Here is a 23,584-nt window from a genome sequence, read left to right on the forward strand (position 1 = left end):
TTACAATTTACTTGTTTGTTGCTTGTACTTTATAACTGTAGTTTTAAACGTCATGTCTCATGTGAAAATAAGTTTTAAAAGACAAGGGCCGAAGTTGCTAATTTATATTTCAGCACTGACAAGTAAAGAATGACTCTGTGGTGAATAGCTCTCCATTCAGTTGATTCATGTTGACACGTAAACATAAAGATATAAACTGTTCAAAGTGAAAGGAGTGTGATGGATTTACCAACTTAGGACAAACTGTAAGGGACAAAGGCATGCTGAAGCGCGGCTGCGGTTTAGGCCGGTGGAAAAGGAGGAGGTAACTGAGGGTTGAAGGGGAGTGGTCTGAGGGGCGGACCTGAGGGCCCAAAAGGTTTATATAGTTTAGCGGCTTCCCCTCTTTCTGCCTTGTGTCTGTGAGTTCCCATTTCAAGCAGCCCAGCCTGTGCCTCACTCTCTCAGTCTCTCCAGCAATGATGCAACAAACCTCCAAGCAAACTACCTACTCTGTGCGCACCTCATCCGGTGGCAAAGGCTCTGTGTACAGGGCCCCCACCATCCACGGTGGCGCCGGGGGGAGCCGTGTCAGCATCTCATCCAGTGTGCGCGGCGGGATGGGAGCGGGAATGGGCCAAGTAGGAGGGGGCTTCTCCAGCAGCGTCCAGGTGAGCGGCAGCGGGACCAACATCACCGGCAATGAGAAGTTCGCCATGCAGAACCTCAACGACCGCCTGGCCAACTACCTGGAAACGGTCAGGAACCTGGAGCAGGCCAACCAGAAGCTGGAGATTAAGATCAAGGAGGCCATGGCCAAGAGCGGACCCGACTTCAGAGACTACAGCAAGTACCAGGCCATCCTGGATGACCTGAGGAGGAAGGTGAGGATGGATTTGGGCAATGTGTTTTACGTCGTTTCATTAAGCTAAAAGCACGTGGCGGGTTGGATGGGCCGGCAAGGTCATAGGTGAAATGAATGAATGAAATCCAGAGTCAGACGGTAGATGAGAAGAATAGTGAGTGTGTTTTAGCTAGAAACCAGTCGGTGTTAATCATCAGCAGTGAATACCTCGCAGACAGAGTAGACTGGTCTCCTGTGGGTCCATGGCAAAGATCACCCCCACCCACCCCCGCCCCTCTTCCTCTGTGGGCCAGGAACTGGGGGCTGGACCGGAAACAGTAGGGAGAAGGATCATGATGGATAACAGAGGCTGGGAAACAAAGATAAACAGCATTAAACGTCTCCAGGACCAAAAGAATCAGCCACATCACTTTAAACTATCTATTTTCATTCAATGCATTGCGGTATACTGTGTATCAAGTCACATCCTTATAACCAGCACACAATTTTCAAATGGTTTTCAGGACAGGGCACAATCATGAATACTGCAAAAGAACTGTATTCATCCTTCAAAATCTCAGTTGTTCAACATTCCAGTTCTTGTTAATGTTAATTCAGCGAGTAAAAGTGGTGCTGTGGAAAATGGAATTGGGATGGGAAAACTTATTACAGTATATATCGTACAGGCAGCAACACAAATATCATCGTGTCAAGGTTGTAGCTATATTATATGTATCAAATTCAAAGACCATATTTTCCTAAGGTATTGACATCCTCAAAATATTGCACAAGAGGGTACATCAGAATTATAAAAGATGACGATGCGGTAATTCAATTCTTCAGAATATATTCAAAATCATCTCCATTTACTGTTGGTGGAATGCAAAAAATACTTAAATGGTTTCTTCCACCCCCATCTGAGAAAACAGACTAACGTCAGCAGCAACCACACAGCACACAAGTCAACAGCCCGTTGCAAACGCACACACAAGAGCTTTAACACACAAACAAACACACACCAGCCTGACCTCTAATCCCACCTTCCTTATGCAAATCACGTGCCCCCATCCTGTTGGCTGAACTATCCTGTTTGCCAGCAGGCCCGACTGCAGTTGACTCTGTGGCAGTTTCTCATTGGCTCTTGGACTTTTTCACCTACACGTCTGCCTCATTTATCTACTGTACTCTTTCCAAAAGTAAACAGTGCCAAACGTGTATGTTCAAATGTAGGCTACATATCCAGTCAGTAACTAAAGTGGCACTCACTTTTTCTTTGGGACTAAATAAAACAACTTTTTGTTTTATACCCCAAAATAATTTTAGTAGTAAAGTGTTGTTTTTTTGTTGTTGTTGTTGTTTTTTAAACCCTACAATGATTATATCTGGGCATGAGCATATGCTATGCTAAAAACCTCTTCAATGCCATATTGAAAAAAAAAAAAAAAAAAAAAAACTCAAATGTATATCAGTTTTCAACATTACTTTTCATACAAAACCCTAATAATGTGGTACATTCTTGTTTTGGGAAATATTACATTTCTAGGCAAAGGGAGCTAGAATTTTCCTAGGGCACCATACCTACCATCCAGCTTGACTTAGTTTAGCATAAAGGCTAAGGCTATTAACTTAGCACATACTGTGAGAGTAGTAAAGCAACTACTACATTTATTACATTCATAAATGTTATTCTATGGGTGATATGCTGTTCAAGAGCAGTTGGTCTTTTATTTTAAGAAGAGCTAAACTGCTAACAGTTTTTGTGTGCTGTTTTAATCAGCTAATACAGTTTGTATGAGCCAAAATATATACTGCTGAAAGGCAGTCTCAATTCCTTTTGTCTTTGAAAGCCTTTTAGCATGAATGTCAATAACAGCTTTTTGTTCCACTCCCTGTCATCAGATTTCAATTTAAATGGCGTTCCTCTTTTGTAAACCTCTTGCAGGTGTTTGATGCCACCATGGACAATGCCCGCCTGGTCCTCAGCATTGACAACGCTCGCCTGGCAGCTGATGACTTCAGAGTGAAGTAAGGCATGCGATTGTTTGCTGTAACAGGCAACCTGAAGCCAAACAGCTGCAGGCACACCCTGTTTGACTGTTGAACGGCTCCAAGTTTGAATACATCCCTGCCACGATCATAACTGTTATGTAGTGATAAATTGTCACTTTTACACCATCATTGCATTTATATCAGTCAAATGAAAATACTAAATGCGCTTCATGCTAAATTGTCCGAATGTCGAGTGAAAGAGTTTTAAGGCCTAATCTCTGAATTTGACCCATTTTATCAGTCTTTCACGCGTAACCATTATGTTTCGATTAGGTTTGAGTCCGAACTGGCTATCCGCCAATCTGTGGAGGCCGATATTGTTGGTCTGAGGAAGGTGATTGATGACACCAACATGAGCCGCATGAACCTTGAGAGCGAGATTGAAACCCTGAAGGAGGAGCTCATCCACCTTAAGAAGAACCACGACAATGTGAGTAAAACTGCAAACATTTTTTTCGGATGTATGCTCCATGCAGTCATGCCCAAACAAACGTATATGTTCAGAAACTACCCAAATATGCTCTTCGGGGAATTACTTTCTTCTGGTTTCTGATTAGCGAAAAGGACTTTAGTGTAGGAGGCATTTTCACACCATCTGTTAACTTGATAACTTTGAAACGTGTTTTAATAAGGGCAAATGTCTTTTTGGCATAGACAGAGATCTTTGCAAGCCAAAGCGGAAAGGGATATTGCCTTAGAAATACTGATGTGGTGGACATAGCCTTGCACAAAACAGTATCATATCACCCTTCCTGAGAGATTTCTGGGCGCTCGGGAAAATAACATTTTATTAAATTTCTGAGACAATTTTTCTTTAAAGAAACCTGAAACAACAATATGTTTGTTTTATTTTTTTCAAAGCTTCGGACAGTTACAAAGTATGCCATTATGTTTGAAAGCCACCATGTTCTGATTGAGTTTTACCAAGTAGTGTATTGCTGCTTCTTTCTCCAGGAAGTACAGTTACTTCGTAGCCAGATCGCCCAGTCAGGAGTCCACGTAGACATTGATGCTCCTAAAGGACAGGACCTCGCTCAAATCATGGCAGAAATAAGGGCTAAGTATGAGAAGATGGCACAGAAGAACCAAGAAGAACTAAAAGCATGGCATCAATCTCAGGTAAATTACCTGGACATAAATTACAGTTCTTTTAAATTACAAGTCTTTGGTTGAGGTAGCTTCATCTGAAATGTTGATTTTAGATGACAGAAGTGCAGACGGAGGTCAATGTGAACACAGAGGCCCTGAAGATTTCCCAGTCAGAGTTGAATGACCTACGCAGACAGCTTCAAACCTTGGAGATCGAGCTGGAGTCCCAGAGGAGCTTGGTGAGAAGCACTTAACCGACACACTTCACTGACCTGAACACAACGCTTATCTCAGCTCCCTGAAATGCCCAACTCAGCACCCACACATGGACTTTGTTGGCATAAGCTTTACACACGGCTGACCCGTCGCTATGGTGCTGTCATCAGCCAGCTGGCTTTACTGTTTTCACGTGTTAACCCCTTTGCTTCGCCTTCCTTCCGCTTTTGCAGAAATTATCCCTGGAAGGCACGCTGAGGGACACAGAGATGCGCTACAACATGGACATCGAGTCCCTCAACAACATCATCTTGGGCCTGGAGGCTGAACTCACACAGCTTCGTAACAGCATCCAGTTGCAGACCCAGGACTATGAAACCCTGCTCAACATGAAGATGAAGCTAGAGGCCGAGATTGCTACTTACAGGCGGCTGCTGGATGGCGGAGACTTCAAGTGTGTAGATTGTGCAGTCAAGAAAAGGCTGTGTTTGATTTGAGAAATAAAGCTTGTTTTGATATTTTCCTGTTTTTTTTTCTCTCTCTTCAGGCTCCAGGATGCTCTGGAAGAGCAGAAGTCAGTGAAGACCAAGGTCATGACAGTGACACAGACCCTGGTGGATGGCAAAGTTGTGTCCTCCAGCACAGAGACCAAGAACCTCTAAACAAAAGAAGCAACCATCGAATATTTGCAGCAACAACAATAACAAGAAACTCAATTTGGCCAAAGCTGATCTTTTGCTCCAATTGGCTCGTGGCATCTTAGTTAAACAGTAACTAACCCTTAGACTAAAACCACTGCAGTGATTAGCTTGACTTCTTTATAATATAACCCCCCGCACAGGCTGACTGAATTGAAAACTGGACTAGAAGAAAACAACATCATCTGTTATTTATTTCATCATAGACGTTCTGCTATTTATGTGTTTGTATGCTGGCCTGCAGATGCCTGCTCACATTATGAGGCGAGCTGAGGGATGTTTTGAAACTAAGTAATACAAAGGCCATTTTATTACAATTCATCACTTTTCTGACATCCTTGTTTTTTTCTTTCTGTCCAGTTGAATCTGTCTGTCTGTCGTGCTGTGAGGTTCAGACATATCAATAAAGTTCATTCCAGGGATTTGTGTGACAGTTGAATTTTTATATCGTAACTTTAATAGAACCAATGTTAAACAAATATGCATCAAGTTTCATTTACCTTAGGCAGTGTTGTGGGAAACAACACGCATTCCAACTGATGTTGGGTGAGAGTCAAACGACATCCTTAATTAGGAGCCTATTAATCACAAGACAATTAAACAATAACATAAACCAATTTCAAATGTAATCTTCACAGAGGGAACAACAAGATTATATATCTGATAACTGATTAGTGTGATTTACTAAATCAAATGAACAAAAACTGACATAAGTTGATCTATTTGTATGTCCATTTCAAGTCCAACTAATCCACCCGATCTGGACCGTCGCACTCACATGATCAAGAAGTATCTATTAAAGTATTGTTATCCATCCATCTATCCTCCATTTTCAACATTGCTTATTCCTCACAAGGGTTGCGGGGAGTGCTGGCGCCTATCTCAGCTGGCTCTGTGCAGTAGGCGGGGGACACCCTGGACTGGTTGCCAGCCAATCGCAGGGCACACAGAGACGAACAACCATCCACACTCACAAGCACACCTAGGTTAGTTAATTGGAGCGCCCAATAAACCTGCCATGCATGTCTTTGGAATGTGGGAGAAGACCGGAGTACCCGGAGAAGACCCACGCGGGCACGGGGAGAACATGCAAACTCCACCCAGGAAGGCCAGAGCCTGGAATCGAACCAGAGTCCTCAGAACTGGGAGACGAACGTGCTAACCACTCGACCACCGTGCCGCCCACCCTAAAGTATTGTGAAAATAAAATAAATTTGTACAGTTTTGTAAACTTGTCATAGTGAAGTCAGTAAAACAGATTCTTTCATCAATTCAGCAGTATAGTTCTCAGTCTTGGCACATTGTAAGCAACTATCTTGGAAGGAATAAGTGGTTTGGAAAATGGATGGATGGATGGATGGATGGATGGATGGATGGATGGCATACCATTTTTAGAAACAAATCCCTGAATTCAGTTTACAGGGTCTCTCAATATAATACAAATGTTAAGTGAAAGATGGTGGACTGTAACACTTTTCAGTTTATCTTCATTGCATTGCAAATTACCTTAAGAGACTATGCAATTGCTCCTTATCTTTGTGGGGCACACGACACAAACTCTTGTGTAACTGCCTCTGGCATTACAACTCTTAGTGCTTTTTGCATTGACTCCTGATCTTTGTCAGCTGCTGTTTAACCCAAGAATTAAGATAATTAGCTAAATGAATTACAAAGACGTATCTGCTTAAACAAATGGCTGATTAATATGGAGATCATAATTTAGCTTGGCGGCACGGTAGTCTAGTGGTTAGCACGTCCGCTTCCCAGTTCTGAGGTCTCAGGTTCGAGTCCAGGCTCGGACCTTCCTGGGTGGAGTTTGCATGTTCTCCCCGTGCCCGCGTGGGTCTTCTCCGGGTACTCCGGTCTCCTCCCACATTCCAAAGACATGCATGGCAGGTTAATTGGGCGCTCCGAATTGTCCCTAGGTGTGCGTGTGAGTGTGGATGGTTGTTCGTCTCTGTGTGCCCTGCGATTGGTTGGCAACCGGTCCAGGGTGTCCCCCGCCTACTGCCCAGAGCCAGCTGAGATAGGCGCCAGCAGCCCCCGCGACCCTTGTGAGGAATAAGCGGTCAAGAAAATGGATGGATGGATGGAAATTTTAGCTTTTCATAAAGGGTACAAGACAAAAACACAATATAAAAAAACAACAATATTCATAGTTGACCATATTTCTATTCAAATGTTTTTGTCGTTTTTTTTTTGTTTTTTTTTAAAGAGAAAAAAACAAACTAAGAAATAAAATCTAAATTAATATTTGTCTTCTATTATTTATTATAGTCCAGCTGATTTTGGGAGAAAGGTAATATATACTCTGGACATAATTTAAAATAAAGGCTCAATAAAAATCAGATTCAAAATGAAACTGAATATTAAACATATCTTTGTTGAAGTTTATTTTATTTTATCCTTCAACAGCGCTTATATCGGATCTGATTAGATTAGATTAGCTTGTGTTACTCTAGATAAGGTTTTGGACCATATAATTACCATCCTTCCAGCAACCATTTAACTGCGCTTGTAATCACAGATATCACAAATACAGTTCAGTTAGTAAACGCAATCAGTGCGAAAATGTTGGAACACCTTCATGTCTTTGACAGTCTGCATCATTGTGGGTGTTGCTCGGACAAAGTCTGCACAACATGGTTAAAGGTGAAAATGCAATATAGATAGGAGAGGAGTGGCAGGAGGGAATATTGCCTTCCACAATTATATATAAGACTCAAGCATGTTCCTGCTCCTTCTCCATTGCTCTCGGCGGCCAAACATTTCTGCCTCGGACGCTTCTGCTCAGTCAACAATTGGCCATGGAGTCTGTGATTGTAAAACGGAATGCTGAACGAAAAGCTATTTCTACGTCATATGCTCCCACCGTGTACGGCGGGGCAGGTGGCCGTGGAATCCAGATCTCTACCTCCACCTCTGGCCGACGAGTTAGCAACAGGTACAGCGGCATGTATGAGTCCGCAGGGTTCGTTCCTGGAACCATGGCCATCGAGAATGAGAAGTTTACCATGCAGCAGCTGAATGACCGCCTGGCCAGCTACATGGAGACTGTGAGGAGTCTGGAGAAGGCCAACAGCAAGCTGGAGATCAAAATCAGAGAGGCCATCGAGAAAAGAGGTCCACTGGAGGGGAAGGATTACAGCAAATACAATGCTATCATTGCAGATCTGAGAGCAAAGGTGAGAAAACTTAACATTGCTGTCGTGCATATTGCGGTGGACCAATTCCTAGTGCACCACTCACAATCGCTCATGATTGGCTGATGAAGTTTTCAGAAATGAGTCAGAATAGGATACTTGGTAATAGTAGACTTTGCACCGTACACCTTAAGTCATAAATAATCATAATAATAATCATAATAATAATAGTCATAATAATAATAGTCACAAAATAATGTCTGTTATATCTTTCTTCCTTTGTTATCTATGATTTACAGATCTTTATCTTTATATGGAGCTCCTATAAATCATACAAGATTTTTTTTCTCACCTGCTTAATTAAATCATAATCTATTTATGTGTGAAATGCGAAAGTTTCATCACATTGATAAAAATGAAAGAATCCGCTCGCTGTTTCAGATTCTTGACAGGATTAAGAGCAACATGAAAATTGCTATCGCCCTTGACAACGCCCGCTTGGCCTCAGATGATTTTAGGATCAAGTGAGTTTTTAAACTTCGTAATCTTTGGGTTCCTAGTTCTGAAGCTAAAATCATCTCTGTCTCTCTCTCTCTCTCTCTCTCTCTCTAGGATGGAGTACGAGCTATCCATGTGTCAGACAGTAGAGGCTGATGTTGGAAGACTGAGAAAGATTCTAGATGACACTAATTTGATCCGCCTGCACTTGGAGAGCGACATTGAATCGCTGAAAGAGGAATTAATCAAACTTAAGAAGGACCGAGACATTGTGAGAGCGCGAACAGAAAAGCATTACAGTTCACCCAAACAATTCAACCACTCAAACCTAAGCATCATCTATTCTAAAGTGAACCATGACTGTATATGCATTTGTTTAACTTATTGCACAGGATAGGCTTTGCTCAGGAAATCACTCCCTGTTTATTTCCCCTTTGACAGGATGTTGCTGAAATGCGTGCCAAGATCAGTCAGGTCGGAGTCCATGTGGATGTTGATGCCCCCAAAGGCCAGGACATATCAAGGGTCATGGAGGAGATGAGGGCTACGTATGAGAAGATCATACTAAAGAATGCGGAGGAGGTCAAAGCATGGCACGAGTCCAAGGTCTTCCAAATGATTCATTTGAGACACTTGGTTGAGTGTGATTGGTAGGAACTGTGCATCTTTGATATTGTGTGCAGATCACAGAAGTGCAGGTCAAAGTAACTGAGCACACCACAGCCCTGAAAGAAGCCACAACAGTACTAACTGAAACCAAGAGAAAGTATCAGACATTGGAGATTGAACTGCAGTCAGCACTGAGCCTGGTAATTTTTTATTTATTCTGAGGAAAAAGATAATATACATAATACAAAATAATTGATCAACAGAATAACGCAAACTCTTTTCACCCAGCTAGAAGCCCTGAAGGCGACAGTCCAGGACATTGAAATGCGTAAAAGCATGGAAATGAAAAAATACAATGAGATCATTTTGAGGCTGCAGGAAGAGCTGACTCGGATTCGTACTGAGATACAACAAGACAGAAGAGAGTACGAACTCCTCCTCAACATCAAGGTCAAATTGGAGGCTGAGATTATGGAGTACAGGCGACTGCTGGACGGAGAGAAAGACTTCAGGTGAGTTGGAGCGAGTACAGCTAGAACCTTTAAAACATCATCACAATGTAGAAACAAAGCCTGTTTTGTATGCTTCATAGACAACATAAGTAGAATTTGTGCTTGTCCATTTTTACAGGCTTGACGATGCCCTCAAAAAGAAGACGGTCGAGACCAAAGTGGTGACGGTCACTCAAACTTTGGTGGATGGCAAAGTGGTGTCAGAGAGCAAGGATGTCAAGTCTGGTGTGATGGTGGATCCTTGAAAAAAACTTCAAAGAATAAACAGAAATACACCCATCCTAAGATGTCCTATCATGCCTGTGTATGATTTGAGGTTGGGGTGGGGTTAAAGGAACTAAACAGTTGCAATCAATCTTGGACCAATTACAAACAACACTTAGGAGGGTGATATAGTGGTCCTCACCTTGTCAAACATCTTTGAATACAGTACAGAGCCTTTGCATCCTCTGACCGATATGCACTCATCCACATGAAGCATCGGAAAACAGCCACAGAGGCTTCCTGTCTGGCTTCCTGCCAGCATTCTCACAAGTCTGCATTGAGTCTCGGAAATTCTTTCTGCTTCTGAAAAATCGACACTCTGACCTGTAGCATTTGGGAAGTGTCCCATATTGGGCAGAAGGCCACATTCCCATGCCTTGTGCAAGCAAACCATGTTTATCTGTATTCTTGTTAGTCCTGCCTGCTATTTGACTCATACACTGACCTCTTTTGGAATGGGATGTATAATTGTATTAAAGAGCAATAGACAATAACCAAAAAAACTGTCCTGAGTGAACACATCTACCCTTTGTTGTTGATCATTTGAATTTCAACTGTTTGATTCTTAATTCATTCGATTAAAAAAAATATGGTCCAAAACGAGAACAAGAAAGCAACTCAAACCAAAACAGGGCACACGTTTTCTGTAGGGTATCACTAATGAGCAGCCAAAGTGGAAGAGAGGGATGCCAGCAGAACTAAAATACACTTACAACTGGACGTGGTACTTCTAGGTGGCAATGCTACTTAAACCATTACTTATACAATATTAGAGGCTCGACACACGGGAGGCGACGTCGCTCGCTCTCCATTCATTTCCTATGGAAGCAAGGCGACAAGGCGAAAATCGCCTTCCCCCCTCCCCCTCGGCGAGACTCGTGCATGTGAATAATCGCGCGCGTACACGTAGACGTGCACCCGTAGGTCCGCGATGCGATACTAGAAAGTTGAAACATGTTCAACTTTTGTCGCATCGCCGAGGCTGCCGCTAAAGCTTCAACCAATCACCGAATATTTCATTGACGAGCCAATGAACGCAGGGCATGCTAGACAGTGCGATACACGGCAAAATGGGAGGATCTAATTTTAGCAGTCCGACCATCCAGTTTTATATGATACTTCTCACTCAATGATTTCCGTGACACGGACAGGACACTTAGCAACAATAGTTGAGTTAATTCCAGTAATATATTGTGAATCTCCATCCTCGAACTATGTAATGGAACGTCCGTTTACAATAATTCCCTCCAATTTAATAGCCAATCAAATCTGTTGTCAACAAGCCGCGCTAGAAGGTGACATCAGTCGCTGCCGCCATCACAACTGTTTGTCGCTTCCCGTGTGTGGCGACAAGAACCTCGTCGCCTCCCGTGTGTGCAGTTTGACATGGGAGGCGACACGATACGTAATTTGCTGTCGCTTGTCGCCTACCGTGTGTCGAGCCCCTTATAGTCACAGCCTCCTTTGACAGATTCACAGTATAGTTGATCAAACCAATAATACTTTTCTATAAGATGAATACTTTTGAGTATTTCTTACTGTCTAAGAAGTGTAGTGTTGATTTACACTAATGGAAATGTAAAGACGCAGCCATTTACTGACTGAAAGAAGCTGCGAGAACAAGCATCGACGGAAAGAGGGAATTCTAGAGAACGGGTGGAGGGGCAAAGGTAAGCAGATAAAGAGTGAACTAAAGAACTAAAACGACCCATGGGAATAACATCTGCATGCCAGTAATTCCTCAGCAGACCTCATAAAGAACAAGTTGAACAATACCTCAGTCTACCAATAGAGAGCCAGGAAACCCAGAGGATTTATTGCTCCTCAAAACATGAGGAGAGGCTATAGATATCACCAGGAGGGTTAGAGCCTATGTTATGAGCCTATGTCTAACATGCTTGTCATCATGTTGAGAGAAAGCATAGACAAGGCTACATGTAGTCTTCACGGTCTGAAGGTTAAATGAGGTGAAGCCTTTAGGGCTGATGACGGGAGTTGATATCAGGTGGGGTATTGTACATGTCAAGAAAAATGTACTGCCATTACACGACATCAGGAGTCAGGACCTATTTACCTCTACAGACTGACCTTTAATGAGAGGAAAAACAGATATCATAAAGGTGAGTAAAACAAAAAAAATATAGGGTTACGGAAATGTACCATTTGTATCAGTTTGTTGCACACAGCCAGGATGTGAGGGCTGAATATTGTCCAGTACGTCGAGTACATTGACAGGTTGTGGACTGCAGTGGAGCTGTGGACTGAAGTTGAACAGCTGTGAGTCAACCTGTATGTCGTTCAATTCGGAATTTAACCCAAATTTTCTGGGGGAAAGAGATTCTAAAGTTGCACAAGGCTTCAAACTCAGAAGTGGTGTTTGACTAATATGATTCTTGTATTCAAATTTGTACAACTTTTGGAGCAATTGACGTTACAGATTCCACATTATTCAATAAGTATCTAATAAAGATAATTTCATGTCAGTGTTGCATGCATGTTGCATCACTTTGAGTGTAAGTTACTTCTGAGGTTTTTTTTAATTGACAGACTTTAATGCTACCATTAAGTGCAGCTTCACAAGAGGTTATCAGGGGCTGTAAGTACTTTAGATAAACAGTTTAAACTAGACGTGAGTAGTTTCCTCTGTTCAAAACTTTCTTCAGGCCAGAGTCTCACTGTGTAAAATCCCGCTGTTTCATCTCTGCCTCCTTTTTTCCGCAGTAAAACAGTTACGGGCTGAGCCTAGACACACACCATGAATCATCTCTCACTACTCTGTCACACAATCAAACACACATTGTCTTTCCTTCTGGTGCGCACATCTGCTGGGTGTGGGTCATAGAGTAAACCATCCGACTTGTTGGGTCTCCTCCCAGTGAGCAGGAGGAGGCGGGGGCAGTGAGGGGATGGATGGTGTGTGAAAGGTCGAACAGACAGGAGGGTAGAAGGACGAAATTAAGTCAAAGTAAATAAATTGGGCTAATGATGAAGCGACTTTAAACATTCATTGAAAGAATTTATTGAGGCAGTTTTATTTCACACATTTAAGCAGCTGTGTTTGATAAGTCCAACAGACTACTTACTTACAGGAAGTGTTTTGAAATCAGAAGCCAAACAATGAGCTCATCGTTTACCAACATAAGGTTGTTAACTTAACACACAGACCCAAGAGTCAACATACTTTTGTTTATATCAGAAATGAAATAAATGCTGGAACCAGTGGAGGCTCCAAAATAGAACACATTTTAAAATGTGTTTTGTCAGAGGAAATACAAATACGCCATTTCATGGCCAAACTAATTTACTCTGTGCAAAAGTGAAGAAGCATGACAGTAAACATTAATACATTGATGGCTGCCATTGACTGTGTTTACTTGCCTTACTGAAGGTATCGTGGGTTCAGTTTACACTCGGTGATGGTGTGAATGTGAAAGTCTAAGGTTGACTTTCTCTATTTATTCCCTGTGACTAACAAGGGACCAGTCCAGGGTGTACCAGTAATCTGCCTTTTGCAAGACAAGAATAGGCTCCTGCATCCTGTGACGCTGAACAGGATGAGGGGTAGAAAAAAAACGAGTGGACAGTGATAGCCAACACAACAGATCACAACATCAGATAAAAGTCTTAGTAGGACAACTTCCTATCGAACAATTACACATAAAATGAGAATCAATCAGCAGCATGTATTGTTGGGAATTGCGTTACTGATTGCATTACGTATTGCATTAGTTTACTGATTACAAAACCATTCAAATGCACTACTCCCACAGCGATGATGAAGGCATAGTGCAAAGGTCATTTTTGTTGCAGATGCACTTCATCGGTAACATTCTTACTTGTCATGCAAATGTCACAAGACGTTACCCAGTGTGAATAGTAAAACAGACTCAAACAATTGACCTTAAACTAGGTCATGCTCTTCTTTTCTAAATACCTTTTTTTGCGTTGGAAATAAAAAAAAACAAAAAGGATCACACTTTGATACTCAGTGAACTAAGGTTGTACGGTATGTGCATACAGTATAGTATGTCTTCCGCCATGTGCAAACTATCCCTGTGAAAAAGTATGAAGGCGTACACAACAAAATGTTCATCTCACTAGAATGGACCAAAGTAACATCAGGCTTCAATTGTGTTTCTGCTCATGCTGAAGCCAATGTAATTGGTGCCTTGATGGGTATCCACAAGTGTTACTTACATGAATACTGTACTACTTTTTACAGGGTAAAATGCAACATATTCAATAAAAAATAAAATTGAACAAACACAAATATAAGTTGTAAAGAAGGGCAAACGATGGAGATGCAGATGAATTCTGAAAGTAATATGAGACAAGTGAGAGCGGGGGCATATGAGGGCAGTGACGTAGATGAGGCAAAGGGCAGCTTAGTAAGAACACAACTAGGCAACGTGCCACCACCCAAACCCCTTCATTTTCATTTCCCTGACATGCTGCATAGAGGGAAAGATAGCTGGGAATTCACGACTTTGCTTGGAGCACTGAACTGGCTAAACTTGACACGGGTGACTCATGTCTGGTTTCCATGGAGACTAAGCCCCCCCCCAAAAAAGTTGTGACCAGTAAGTGCCAAGCCTTAAGGAGTAAGAAGATTACGATCTCTACTCTGCTAAATATACAGCGATAACAACTCCAAGACGAAGCAAATATACAATTTATGATGGTGTGTACAAGGGTCGTTTGAATGTCTTTATTCATTAACCGTGACACTTTTTAGATGAGTGACTAGCACTTAACAAAGCAAAGCACCAGAGTAAATGATTAAGTCTTAATGCTATACACTATACAACAAATCTAACATATCTTTCTTTTCATGACATAGAAGTTCTGAAATCTTTTATTTTGGTCCTCTGAGCCTGACCTACAATAATAGGCCGGCTTTTGTCTGTCTGTGTGTCATGGCAAAACAAAAGGACAGGATATTTGGCTTCAATTCTGGAATGTTGTTGTTCAGCACCTTCAGCCCCAAACATCTTTTTGGAAAAATAACATAAAATGGATCCATTAAATGTGTCACCAGTCTATTTCCATTTATTTTTGTTTATTATTTCCATTTTTTTCTTTAGATAAGGTCTATGAAATGCATTTTCCATAATGACGTAGAACTTGATATCGCCTATGAAATTGTCCAATAAGATTGCTCTTATGTCATTCCCATGCTGCCAACTGCCACAAAGGGGCATTAATTTTGCAGCAGTTTGGGAACTTGGCCTTTGAGTTAGGTGAGGGCATTTTGTCGCCATTACAGTGGAACCTCCAAAATGGAAAGCCTTGCAAAAAATTGGAATTGGGCGAAATTTGCCGAAAAAAATAAAAATCATATGAGACAGCATATTTCACAAGACTTATCTCGTGTCCATTTCTGTTCCGTGCACATCTAAATGATTAACACTGCATATGTGCACTGGTAGACCAGCTAAAAGTAGGTCTAAGTTGTGGTGCAGGTGGTGTAACACAATTTTGGTGGAGTTGATCGAGGTGCAGAGATATAGCATTTAAATGGTAAATGGACTGCTTTTTATATAGCGCTTTTATCTACACTTTTAAGCTCCAAGCATGTGTGTGTTGAATGTCAAATCTTAGACCCACCTACGAAAGCCATAAATACTTTATTGACTAATGTTGGAGCAATATCAAGTGGATGATGATAGGGGGAAAAAAACAAAACAAAAAAAAACACCGCAACGTGTTCATGTGAAGGGACTCACCTTGCAAAACATCTTTGCAATTACATCACTAAGTTACAAGGCATTAAAGACAAAAAAATAGTATGCAATAAGTTTTATAATACAACACTTTGCTCATACGTTCCCTTGTATGGCATGTTAAAAAGCTGTGATGTTAAGTCAACTCAGGAACAGCAATAATTCCTCGCTCGTTCCCACGACATGTCATTGAGGATTACTTGATGTTGTTTAATAGGATTGTTCATGTTCAGATTATACAGTGGTTAAATAAAAGTTAAATGATTGTGTCACTTTCACCCTGGAATGGATTAATTCACGGTCAATAATTTTCTCTGGAAACGTATTATTTGGAATAAAAAAAAACAATTGGAAGTTTGATTACTAGCACATCCTGGGTATTTGCACTTTATAGGGAACTAAACTTCTACATTGGCAATAAATTAATAAGAGGTTAAGTGTATCTCAACATTATTTCCCACAACTCTACATCCAAATGTATAAATGTTCTGTGTGCATTTCAGCTTCATGAAATAAACGTGATTGCAATCTACCAGAGTTGCCCTAACGTCCAAAGCTGTTTTCCACGGCTCTCTAAAAATAGAAAGTGTTTGGGAAATTGACTTTTTGATGAGAGGAATTCCATCACAGGAAGGGAGAGTCTGAAGTTAAATCGTTCCAAATTTGAGCGTGACCCTCTGTCAAAACAACAACTGCTCCAGGAAGGTGACTCATAAACATAAATGGTTCAAAGAGCTGGGGGGAAAAAAAAACACATACATACTGCACACCTCTAAATCTCATCTTCCTTTACTGTATGAGAACAAAAAGGTTTTGTAACACAATCTTGACATATTTTTGCCCAAGTCAACTACAAAGAGAGTGAGAAATCGGGTGGGACTATTTGAACTAAAGTCCTTGGGCTGTTTCTCTAAACTATGGCACACAAAAAAAAAAACAGGCAGAGGGGGACTGCTGAGAGATGCCAGCTTGCTTCCTAGGAGATGACAAGGTGCCCTTGAGCAATGCGCCAAACCCCTAATTCACTGAGTGCTCATTTGTGTGCAGCTGGAGACTTGAAACCATTTTCAAAGCCTCATTACCGCTACCAAGCACAGACTAGTTGAGATGAACGGCTACATTTTGAGGTGTTAGTTTTAGTTAGATCGTTTATCAGTCACTAGTACTAGTATGGTCACTAATAGTACTAATAATAGTACGAGTCACCCATTTTTATTCAAATTTGCAAGAAATGCAAAAATATAACTGAATGGAAATGCTATAAATTCGAAAAGGGGATCAACATTAGTAAATAAGTTTTTATGCTTCAAGGGGGTGGATTTTGAAGCATATTGAAAAAAGGAAATTGTGAATTTTGGCTATGGAAACAGGTATTACGACTAAACGCTGACAAGTGTATCCGGAATACATGTGACACGTTTTGACCGCATATTGCATCACACCTACGTTTGTAGTCACAAAGCAATGGCGGATGACGAAACAGAAATCTTTTTGGAATCAATTAAAGAAGCAAATATTAACGCAATTTTAGATGGGAAAACAGCAAAGAAACGCTACGGTTTATTAAGAATTACAAACGCAACCTCACACGATGTCATCGCACGGCGCAGTCGCTTCCTGTTGTTCCTCTTCTTTTAAATTACTGGTGGATTACATCTCAAAGGTGTATACCGCCATGGACAGCGGCGGAGTCCCCTATCAATATTCACAGAAAAAGAACAGATGGAAACGGGCAAAAGTCGCATGTCTGTTTTATGCATTCTCAGTAAATTTGCTTTAAAAATTCTAAACAATTGGATGTAAACCCGACTACTCAGTCCGTTCACTCGTTCGTTTTGCCGAGGAAAATGCTGGCAGGTGATTTATTTTCACTTATTTATAATACAGTGAGTCCTCGAGTTATGAACGAGTTCCGTTCCTACGCTGACGACGTAGCCCAAATTTCAGTGTAAGTTGAATTTCACCACTAAAGTTGAAATTTACGTCAAAATACTTTGCACAATAATTAAAAAAACACCACACATTTGCAGCACTCCGAAGTTGCGGGAACCAATACTTCCTGTTTCTGCACGGACAATTATTGCTGATAGACCGGCAAAGCAGCGCGTAGAAACATAAACACAGAAATGTGACACACATGACGGCGGGCCGACCTGCTCGATGAATGCCCGTTGCTGGAGGTAACAACCAATGGCGGAGCCAGAGGGGGGGCCGGGGTGGCACGTGCCCCTGCTGAAATGTGATTGGACCCAGCAGACGCCAAATGATTGACATATCACGGCACCGGCGCAGTGACGTCGCACGCCTGGCCGATGCAGCCTGCCAGCATTTTTTTTCCAAGCAGACGCCTACTAATTGTTATGCCCCTCCTGAACAGTAGCTGGCGCTACTTACGACAAAGCATTATAATCCACCTCACTCGGAGTCTGGAGAAGGAGAATAATCTGTTTTAAGGAGCAGTCTCCTGAGTACCGAGGATGCATGTTGGCGTTTGGCTGTATCATGTTTGTTTGCCTGTGAGACGTGAGTGACTGTTTAAAATAACTTTTATGTTCAGATTATGGGTGTCAAAATTGTCGCATTATTATCTCGTTAACTTAAAGTGCCTTTAACGGCACTATTTTTTTTTAACGCTCGATTAACGACCGCTCCTTATTTGGAAAGCCTCTACTCAGGGAATTCTAGTCACCACGCAGTAGAAACGTCCACGTCAAAACTACCCAATAGAAATGCACTGAAGCTAAAATACAGTGTTTAAGGGGCAGAATATAGGTGGAGGAGCCATTTGGACTGTGTCTCACCACTACCACCCGTGCCTTACTTTGAAAGAACGCACTCGGTTAGCCGTTGCGTTCGCACCGAGCACCAAGAGGCGTCCATGGGCACTCTGAAACCCCTGTGAGAGTAAAGAGCCGAATGGACGCCGTCTTGACAGTTGGAGTGAGCACAAGCCTATTTATCTTTAAACGTGAGGCGTATTTTATTCAGCATTTCCACAAAATATCTCATCAGGGTGAAAGTGAAACTACCGATGTGTTCGCTGTAAAGCCTAATTTATGCCTCCACGTTTGCTCTCGCGTCGATGAGCGCCGTCGATCACATGATCGACGCGAGCCATGAATTTTAAGTGCTGCGTCGCTCGTGGCCGGCCGACGTGCAAACGTCGCCAAACCTTGGACGCACGTCGATGGCGGGGCGTCGCTCGCTTCTGATTGGTCCGTTCGATGGCGTTTTTTCTTTTTTTTTTCTCTCTCTCTCCCCGCCCCCCGCCCAGATAGTTTCCGTGAAGGCAACTGGCGGCGCAAATCGACTTCCCTGCTCGGAGACCACGGCTGTGCATGTGGATATGTGCCTGGGACGAGAGGCGGAAAACAACAATAACAAAAAATAAAAAACTGTGTTCGCTAAGCGCACGGCTGTTGTGTTTTGGCGAGTTTACGGCCGACACCGGTGCAAATTGGCAATAATTAATTGCCACAGTGATGAACTTACTCTCCCCCCGGCTTTGTTTCGTGTTTCTGAATTAAATTGAACTTCCTGAATCTGTCATAAAATGCAGAGGAATCGCCACTCTGTGGCGTCCCAGCCATAGCGACAGCGGGACTTGGTGTGAAACTCCAGCAGACACCGATGTGTATTGCGCACAAGTCGGAAGGCAAACGCACGAGCGGAGCTCCAACGTGACGCCTCGACGCGAGCCTCTCGCAGAAGCATACTGAGGCCTTTAAGAGTAGAGCGGCCTCAGCTGCGTCTCGCATCCGAGAACTTAACAAAATAAAAGCGTCAGACGTCATAAAAAGGACTCACTATAACACAATTTAGCAGTAATAAATTAAATGATACTGCCTAATGTGTGGGGATTGGCGTCAAGTTGTATTTTACAATTTTAAAATGTGCAGAAACTCGCAAGTTACTTATTGTTTAAAATTACAGCGCTATTAATATGAAAAGAACACATCGGTCGTTTCTGGTTCCTATGCAGTAAAAATTCGTCATTTTACAATGCACATCCTATTTCACTTCACAAAATAAAAGCCTAGCGCGAATGCATATATTTGTGGGGACTGTGTTGTATTTTACAGTTTTAAAAATGTGCATAATTTCACAAGTTACTTCATGTTAAAAATTAGGCCGCTCCTAATATGAAAAGAGAAATGCATTGAGCTTTCACTATTGTCTTACAAATGCAATTATACCATGTTGTAGTGAGAGAAAAATGACCAAAACAAATCAGTCACGCTTTGGTTTGGTTTTACAGTACAGCACATATTTTATTTGTATTTTTTAAAACTTTTTTTCTTGAATTGTTATGAAATTACTCTATCAATGAATTTTTCAATTTTTTTTAATTGAATTATTATGAAATTGCTCTATCAATGACTAAAAAAAAATAAAACCATATTGAAATTTGGGGGGGGGGTACATTTTATTGTAAATGTAGGTATAAATTGAGATATAAAATGTGCAATTAATGTGTGATTAATAGTCAGTTAATTATTGAAGTAATGCGATTAATTATGATTACAAATTTTAATCCACTGACACCTCTAGTTCAGATAGATTGTTTTGGACGGACATCAATAAGCAACGTAGTTTTGTGCCATGTAAAAATAAGTATGTTGTTGTTGTTATGCAATACAATAGCACCCTCCAATGGTTGAAAGTTCAAACCGACACTAACTGACGTTTGCATTTACAGGTAGAAGGGGAGAATTTCTTAACATGATTATTAATTAATCACATTAATAAATTATGTGGTTGTAAATGAAGTAGTAGTTGGAGTAATACATTTATTTTTCATAGCGTGTGTGGAAAATGAAGTTTGGCACTTCGACAGGATCTTTAGTCATACTGTAATACAAATTTGCATTATGTTCATATTATAATGTTATGTTGATAAAAGTACTGTAATTGCATGAATACAGTATCTGCATGTGCGTACATTCTTAATAAACGGCACATTATGTGCAAAAATCTCCCCTGTGCTTAATATGTACTTAAATATATTTGAACATCGATAGAGACTCCGATTGAAATTAATTTTCATGAAAACAAATTTGGCATCATCTTTGGATGAAGTATCCTTGCCCCCCCCCTGGCCCCCCTATTTATAAAAGTAACTGGTAACTGGTAACAACAACACAACTTTAAATCGGTGATTAAAGTGGGAAATGTTAACAAAAAAGAAGGTGCTACAGACAAGGCACGGGCGCTGTAAAGTCGAAACGTCGTAGGTCGAGTATGTCGTAACTCGAGGACTCCCTATACTTATAATTTTTTAAAATGAGGCACTTGGCAACCACAAGCCCTCAAGTCAGCATGGAATTCAATCCAGCTGCTGAGGACTAAAACATAGTAGGAAATTTTAGTTTATGTTGGGACTGGAAGGTTCTAGTGCTGTAGTTGGTAGTTACACTACTACTCGCCGATGCGTTATGGTCTGCTAGCCGTGCTAAGAGTTACGTCTTTTCATGGTCCTGCACCTGGTCTGGTGTTCACACTGCCACTCAACATATCAACACTCAGGAGGCCTGACATGATGAGGCTTTGCACTTGGTGGTTGAGGGAGATTAGCGATCAAGTTTGGGATTTCAACCTCTCCCACTGCAGACCTTGCTCTTAAAGAGTAACAATTGTATCTGGAAGAGGTACACTCTATGAAATCTTTTAACATTTGGGGTCTTGGTAGTGATCACCACCTCATGTTTTGGTTGGGTTGGAGTGTTTGCTCAAAGTGGAAAGAGAGGACCTACCTGCATTAATCATTATGTATATTTAGGGGTGAAAGGTCCCTCAGGGATCTTGGTGAAGTGTGTTTACTTTGTTGACATGGTTATGCAGTGACAGAGAGAATGTGTCAATGTATGATAAACAGTAAACACTGAAGCAAATAATGAATATTGGGTTTAAATGGGGAGGTAACTGTCACATGCAGTGGTTCCGGACAAACTTTAATTTGTGAAATTCACAGATTGGCCAGGACATTTGTAGATGATGTATAAATAAAAACACGGCTGTCAAATCCTTTGTTGTAAAACCAAAAAACATATTTTTATTATTTACGAATTATAAATTAACAACTAAATTAATAATCATATAAAATAAACTGTAAAACCCGTGAATAACATACACCCATGTACAGTATAGCAATGTGGTATTCAGTTCAGGAAGTAGTCGAGCTGTGCAAAGAGCCCATTAAGGAGAGGGCCCCCCCCCCAAAAAAAAAAAAGAAAAAGAAAAAAGAAAGATTGAAAGTATATATAAGTATATATATGTTTTCTATTTTAAATATGTTTTCTATTCTTTTTCTATTTTCATGAATCAATTATATAATGGGTAAAAAGTAAAACAATTCATTTTAATGAAGAGTAATGTAGCAAACTATTTACTTTTAAAAGCACTAATTAGCAATTCATGTACATATGAATTTGTGAATTGCCAAAAAGGAAGAGCCATTGTACTGTAAACTCTTTTCAACAGTTAAGTGTTAGACAGGACGTGCTTCTGGATCTCAGTGAGCCCAAGAAGGAAACAATCTTTTCCTTCTCTGTGTGAAGCAGGTGGCAATTACTGACCAAACAATGAAACGTTGCATTCAAGGGCCGGTTATTAGGACGATTCACTCCCTCTAGTGTTTGAGATCCACCAAGGCTGTACAAAAGACATTCTACTCAGTGAAAAAAGTATTTAATTAACATATCACGTCAATGTTAAAGAGTTTAACTTTAATCACCAGGATCAGAATGTACTTCCATGTCGTGTGCGTGTCAATGGAACGTTGCCAAAGGTCGGCCAAGCAGCAGCAATGTAGCTTCGAGTCTGGCTGACTTATTTGGCTTCTGATCACAGTGACATGACCAAAAAAGGCCTTTGGCCACATACTTGTACTGGGAATCCTGCTTTTATCGCTTATCTGTGAATTGTTGCAAAATACCAGCAAAGGGTCACTGCGGGTTGGTTGGAAAACGCAGTGACGTAATAAAGAGTAGGGTAAGGCGAGTCTCAACACATGGGACCTTTGAATGTGAGCAGGATGATGAGACCTCTCCTGTTTGTGTGATGATTAACCAATTCACCCTCTCACACAGCTATGCGGAAAGTGTTGTAAAATGTCGTATTTTATCAGCGCTTGCAAACATTTACAAACCTTGACATGAGAGTGACAACAGATAGATCAGCGGAGGAGTCACAGTACGTGCTACAAATGATGTGTAGAACTGACACCGATTATTTCCACCGGTCAACATCCTCGCTAAGCCAACTGAGCAAATAAGTCCTTTGTATGATGAGGAGCAGCTTCAAGAAGAGGGTGATGAAGTCAAAGAGGGGAAAAGAAAGAGGCTGTTCCTGAAACTACTTTTGGTCTTTGCCAAGAAGCTGAGCTCTTACGTAAGCATGCTAATAGGCGCACTGGTCCTTCTTTGGTCTTCAGGGTCAACCTCTCAAGACAGAAAAGGCTGCGTCTATGTAAGGGAGACTCCCTATGAGCTCAGTGTAAAGGCATCTCTTGTTTTGTTTATATTTTTTTTCACCCATGCAATGTTTTCTCCTGACTTCTTCACCTAATCTGGTTTGTCTCTTGGGAATTGTCCCCCGCCTGCCCCCCTTATATCTTGAACTGATCTCACTTCAGTTACTGACAAGTCTTCCTTATATGAGCAGAGAGGAGAGCCCCACGCGATGGTACGTCATCCAAGCAATAACCTCATATTTAGTTTGCTTCTGGTGCAAAATGCCTTCTACAGTAGATGTGAAACATGACAGTTCAATTATCTGGTGTGTTTAACACATGCACACGGTCAAATCCACTTGAAGTCTTCAAGATAACACGGGAAATGATGACATATTGGCTGCGTTTTCACTCAAGTGGACATTCATTCCTCTTCTTTTTTGTTGTTGTTTTGTTTGTTTTTGTGTGTGTGTGTGTGTGTGTGTGTTTTTTTAAAGCCGGCTCAATATG

The 23,584-nt window shown here is 41.3% G+C and overlaps 2 protein-coding genes across 2 annotated transcripts; both read left to right on the forward strand.

The window, feature by feature from the left end:
- The first annotated feature begins 381 nt into the window (after nucleotides 1–381).
- On the forward strand, nucleotides 382–5,297 carry krt18a.1 (keratin 18a, tandem duplicate 1). Its single transcript, XM_077514768.1, has 7 exons — nucleotides 382–863; nucleotides 2,766–2,848; nucleotides 3,146–3,302; nucleotides 3,827–3,991; nucleotides 4,075–4,200; nucleotides 4,411–4,631; nucleotides 4,725–5,297. The coding sequence occupies exons 1-7, from the start codon at nucleotides 459–461 to the stop codon at nucleotides 4,837–4,839; spliced, it is 1,272 nt and encodes a 423-aa protein (XP_077370894.1). The 5' UTR covers nucleotides 382–458; the 3' UTR covers nucleotides 4,840–5,297.
- A 2,362-nt stretch (nucleotides 5,298–7,659) lies between these two features.
- LOC144015106 (keratin, type I cytoskeletal 18-like) lies at nucleotides 7,660–9,964 on the forward strand. Its single transcript, XM_077515424.1, has 7 exons — nucleotides 7,660–8,060; nucleotides 8,460–8,542; nucleotides 8,631–8,787; nucleotides 8,958–9,122; nucleotides 9,200–9,325; nucleotides 9,414–9,637; nucleotides 9,756–9,964. Exons 1-7 carry the CDS (start codon nucleotides 7,683–7,685, stop codon nucleotides 9,880–9,882), a joined length of 1,260 nt encoding a protein of 419 aa, XP_077371550.1. The 5' UTR covers nucleotides 7,660–7,682; the 3' UTR covers nucleotides 9,883–9,964.
- The last annotated feature ends 13,620 nt before the right edge of the window (nucleotides 9,965–23,584 follow it).

The sequence above is a fragment of the Festucalex cinctus genome, chromosome 2 (assembly GCF_051991245.1).
Source record: "Festucalex cinctus isolate MCC-2025b chromosome 2, RoL_Fcin_1.0, whole genome shotgun sequence".
Taxonomy (NCBI): Eukaryota; Metazoa; Chordata; class Actinopteri; order Syngnathiformes; family Syngnathidae; genus Festucalex; species Festucalex cinctus.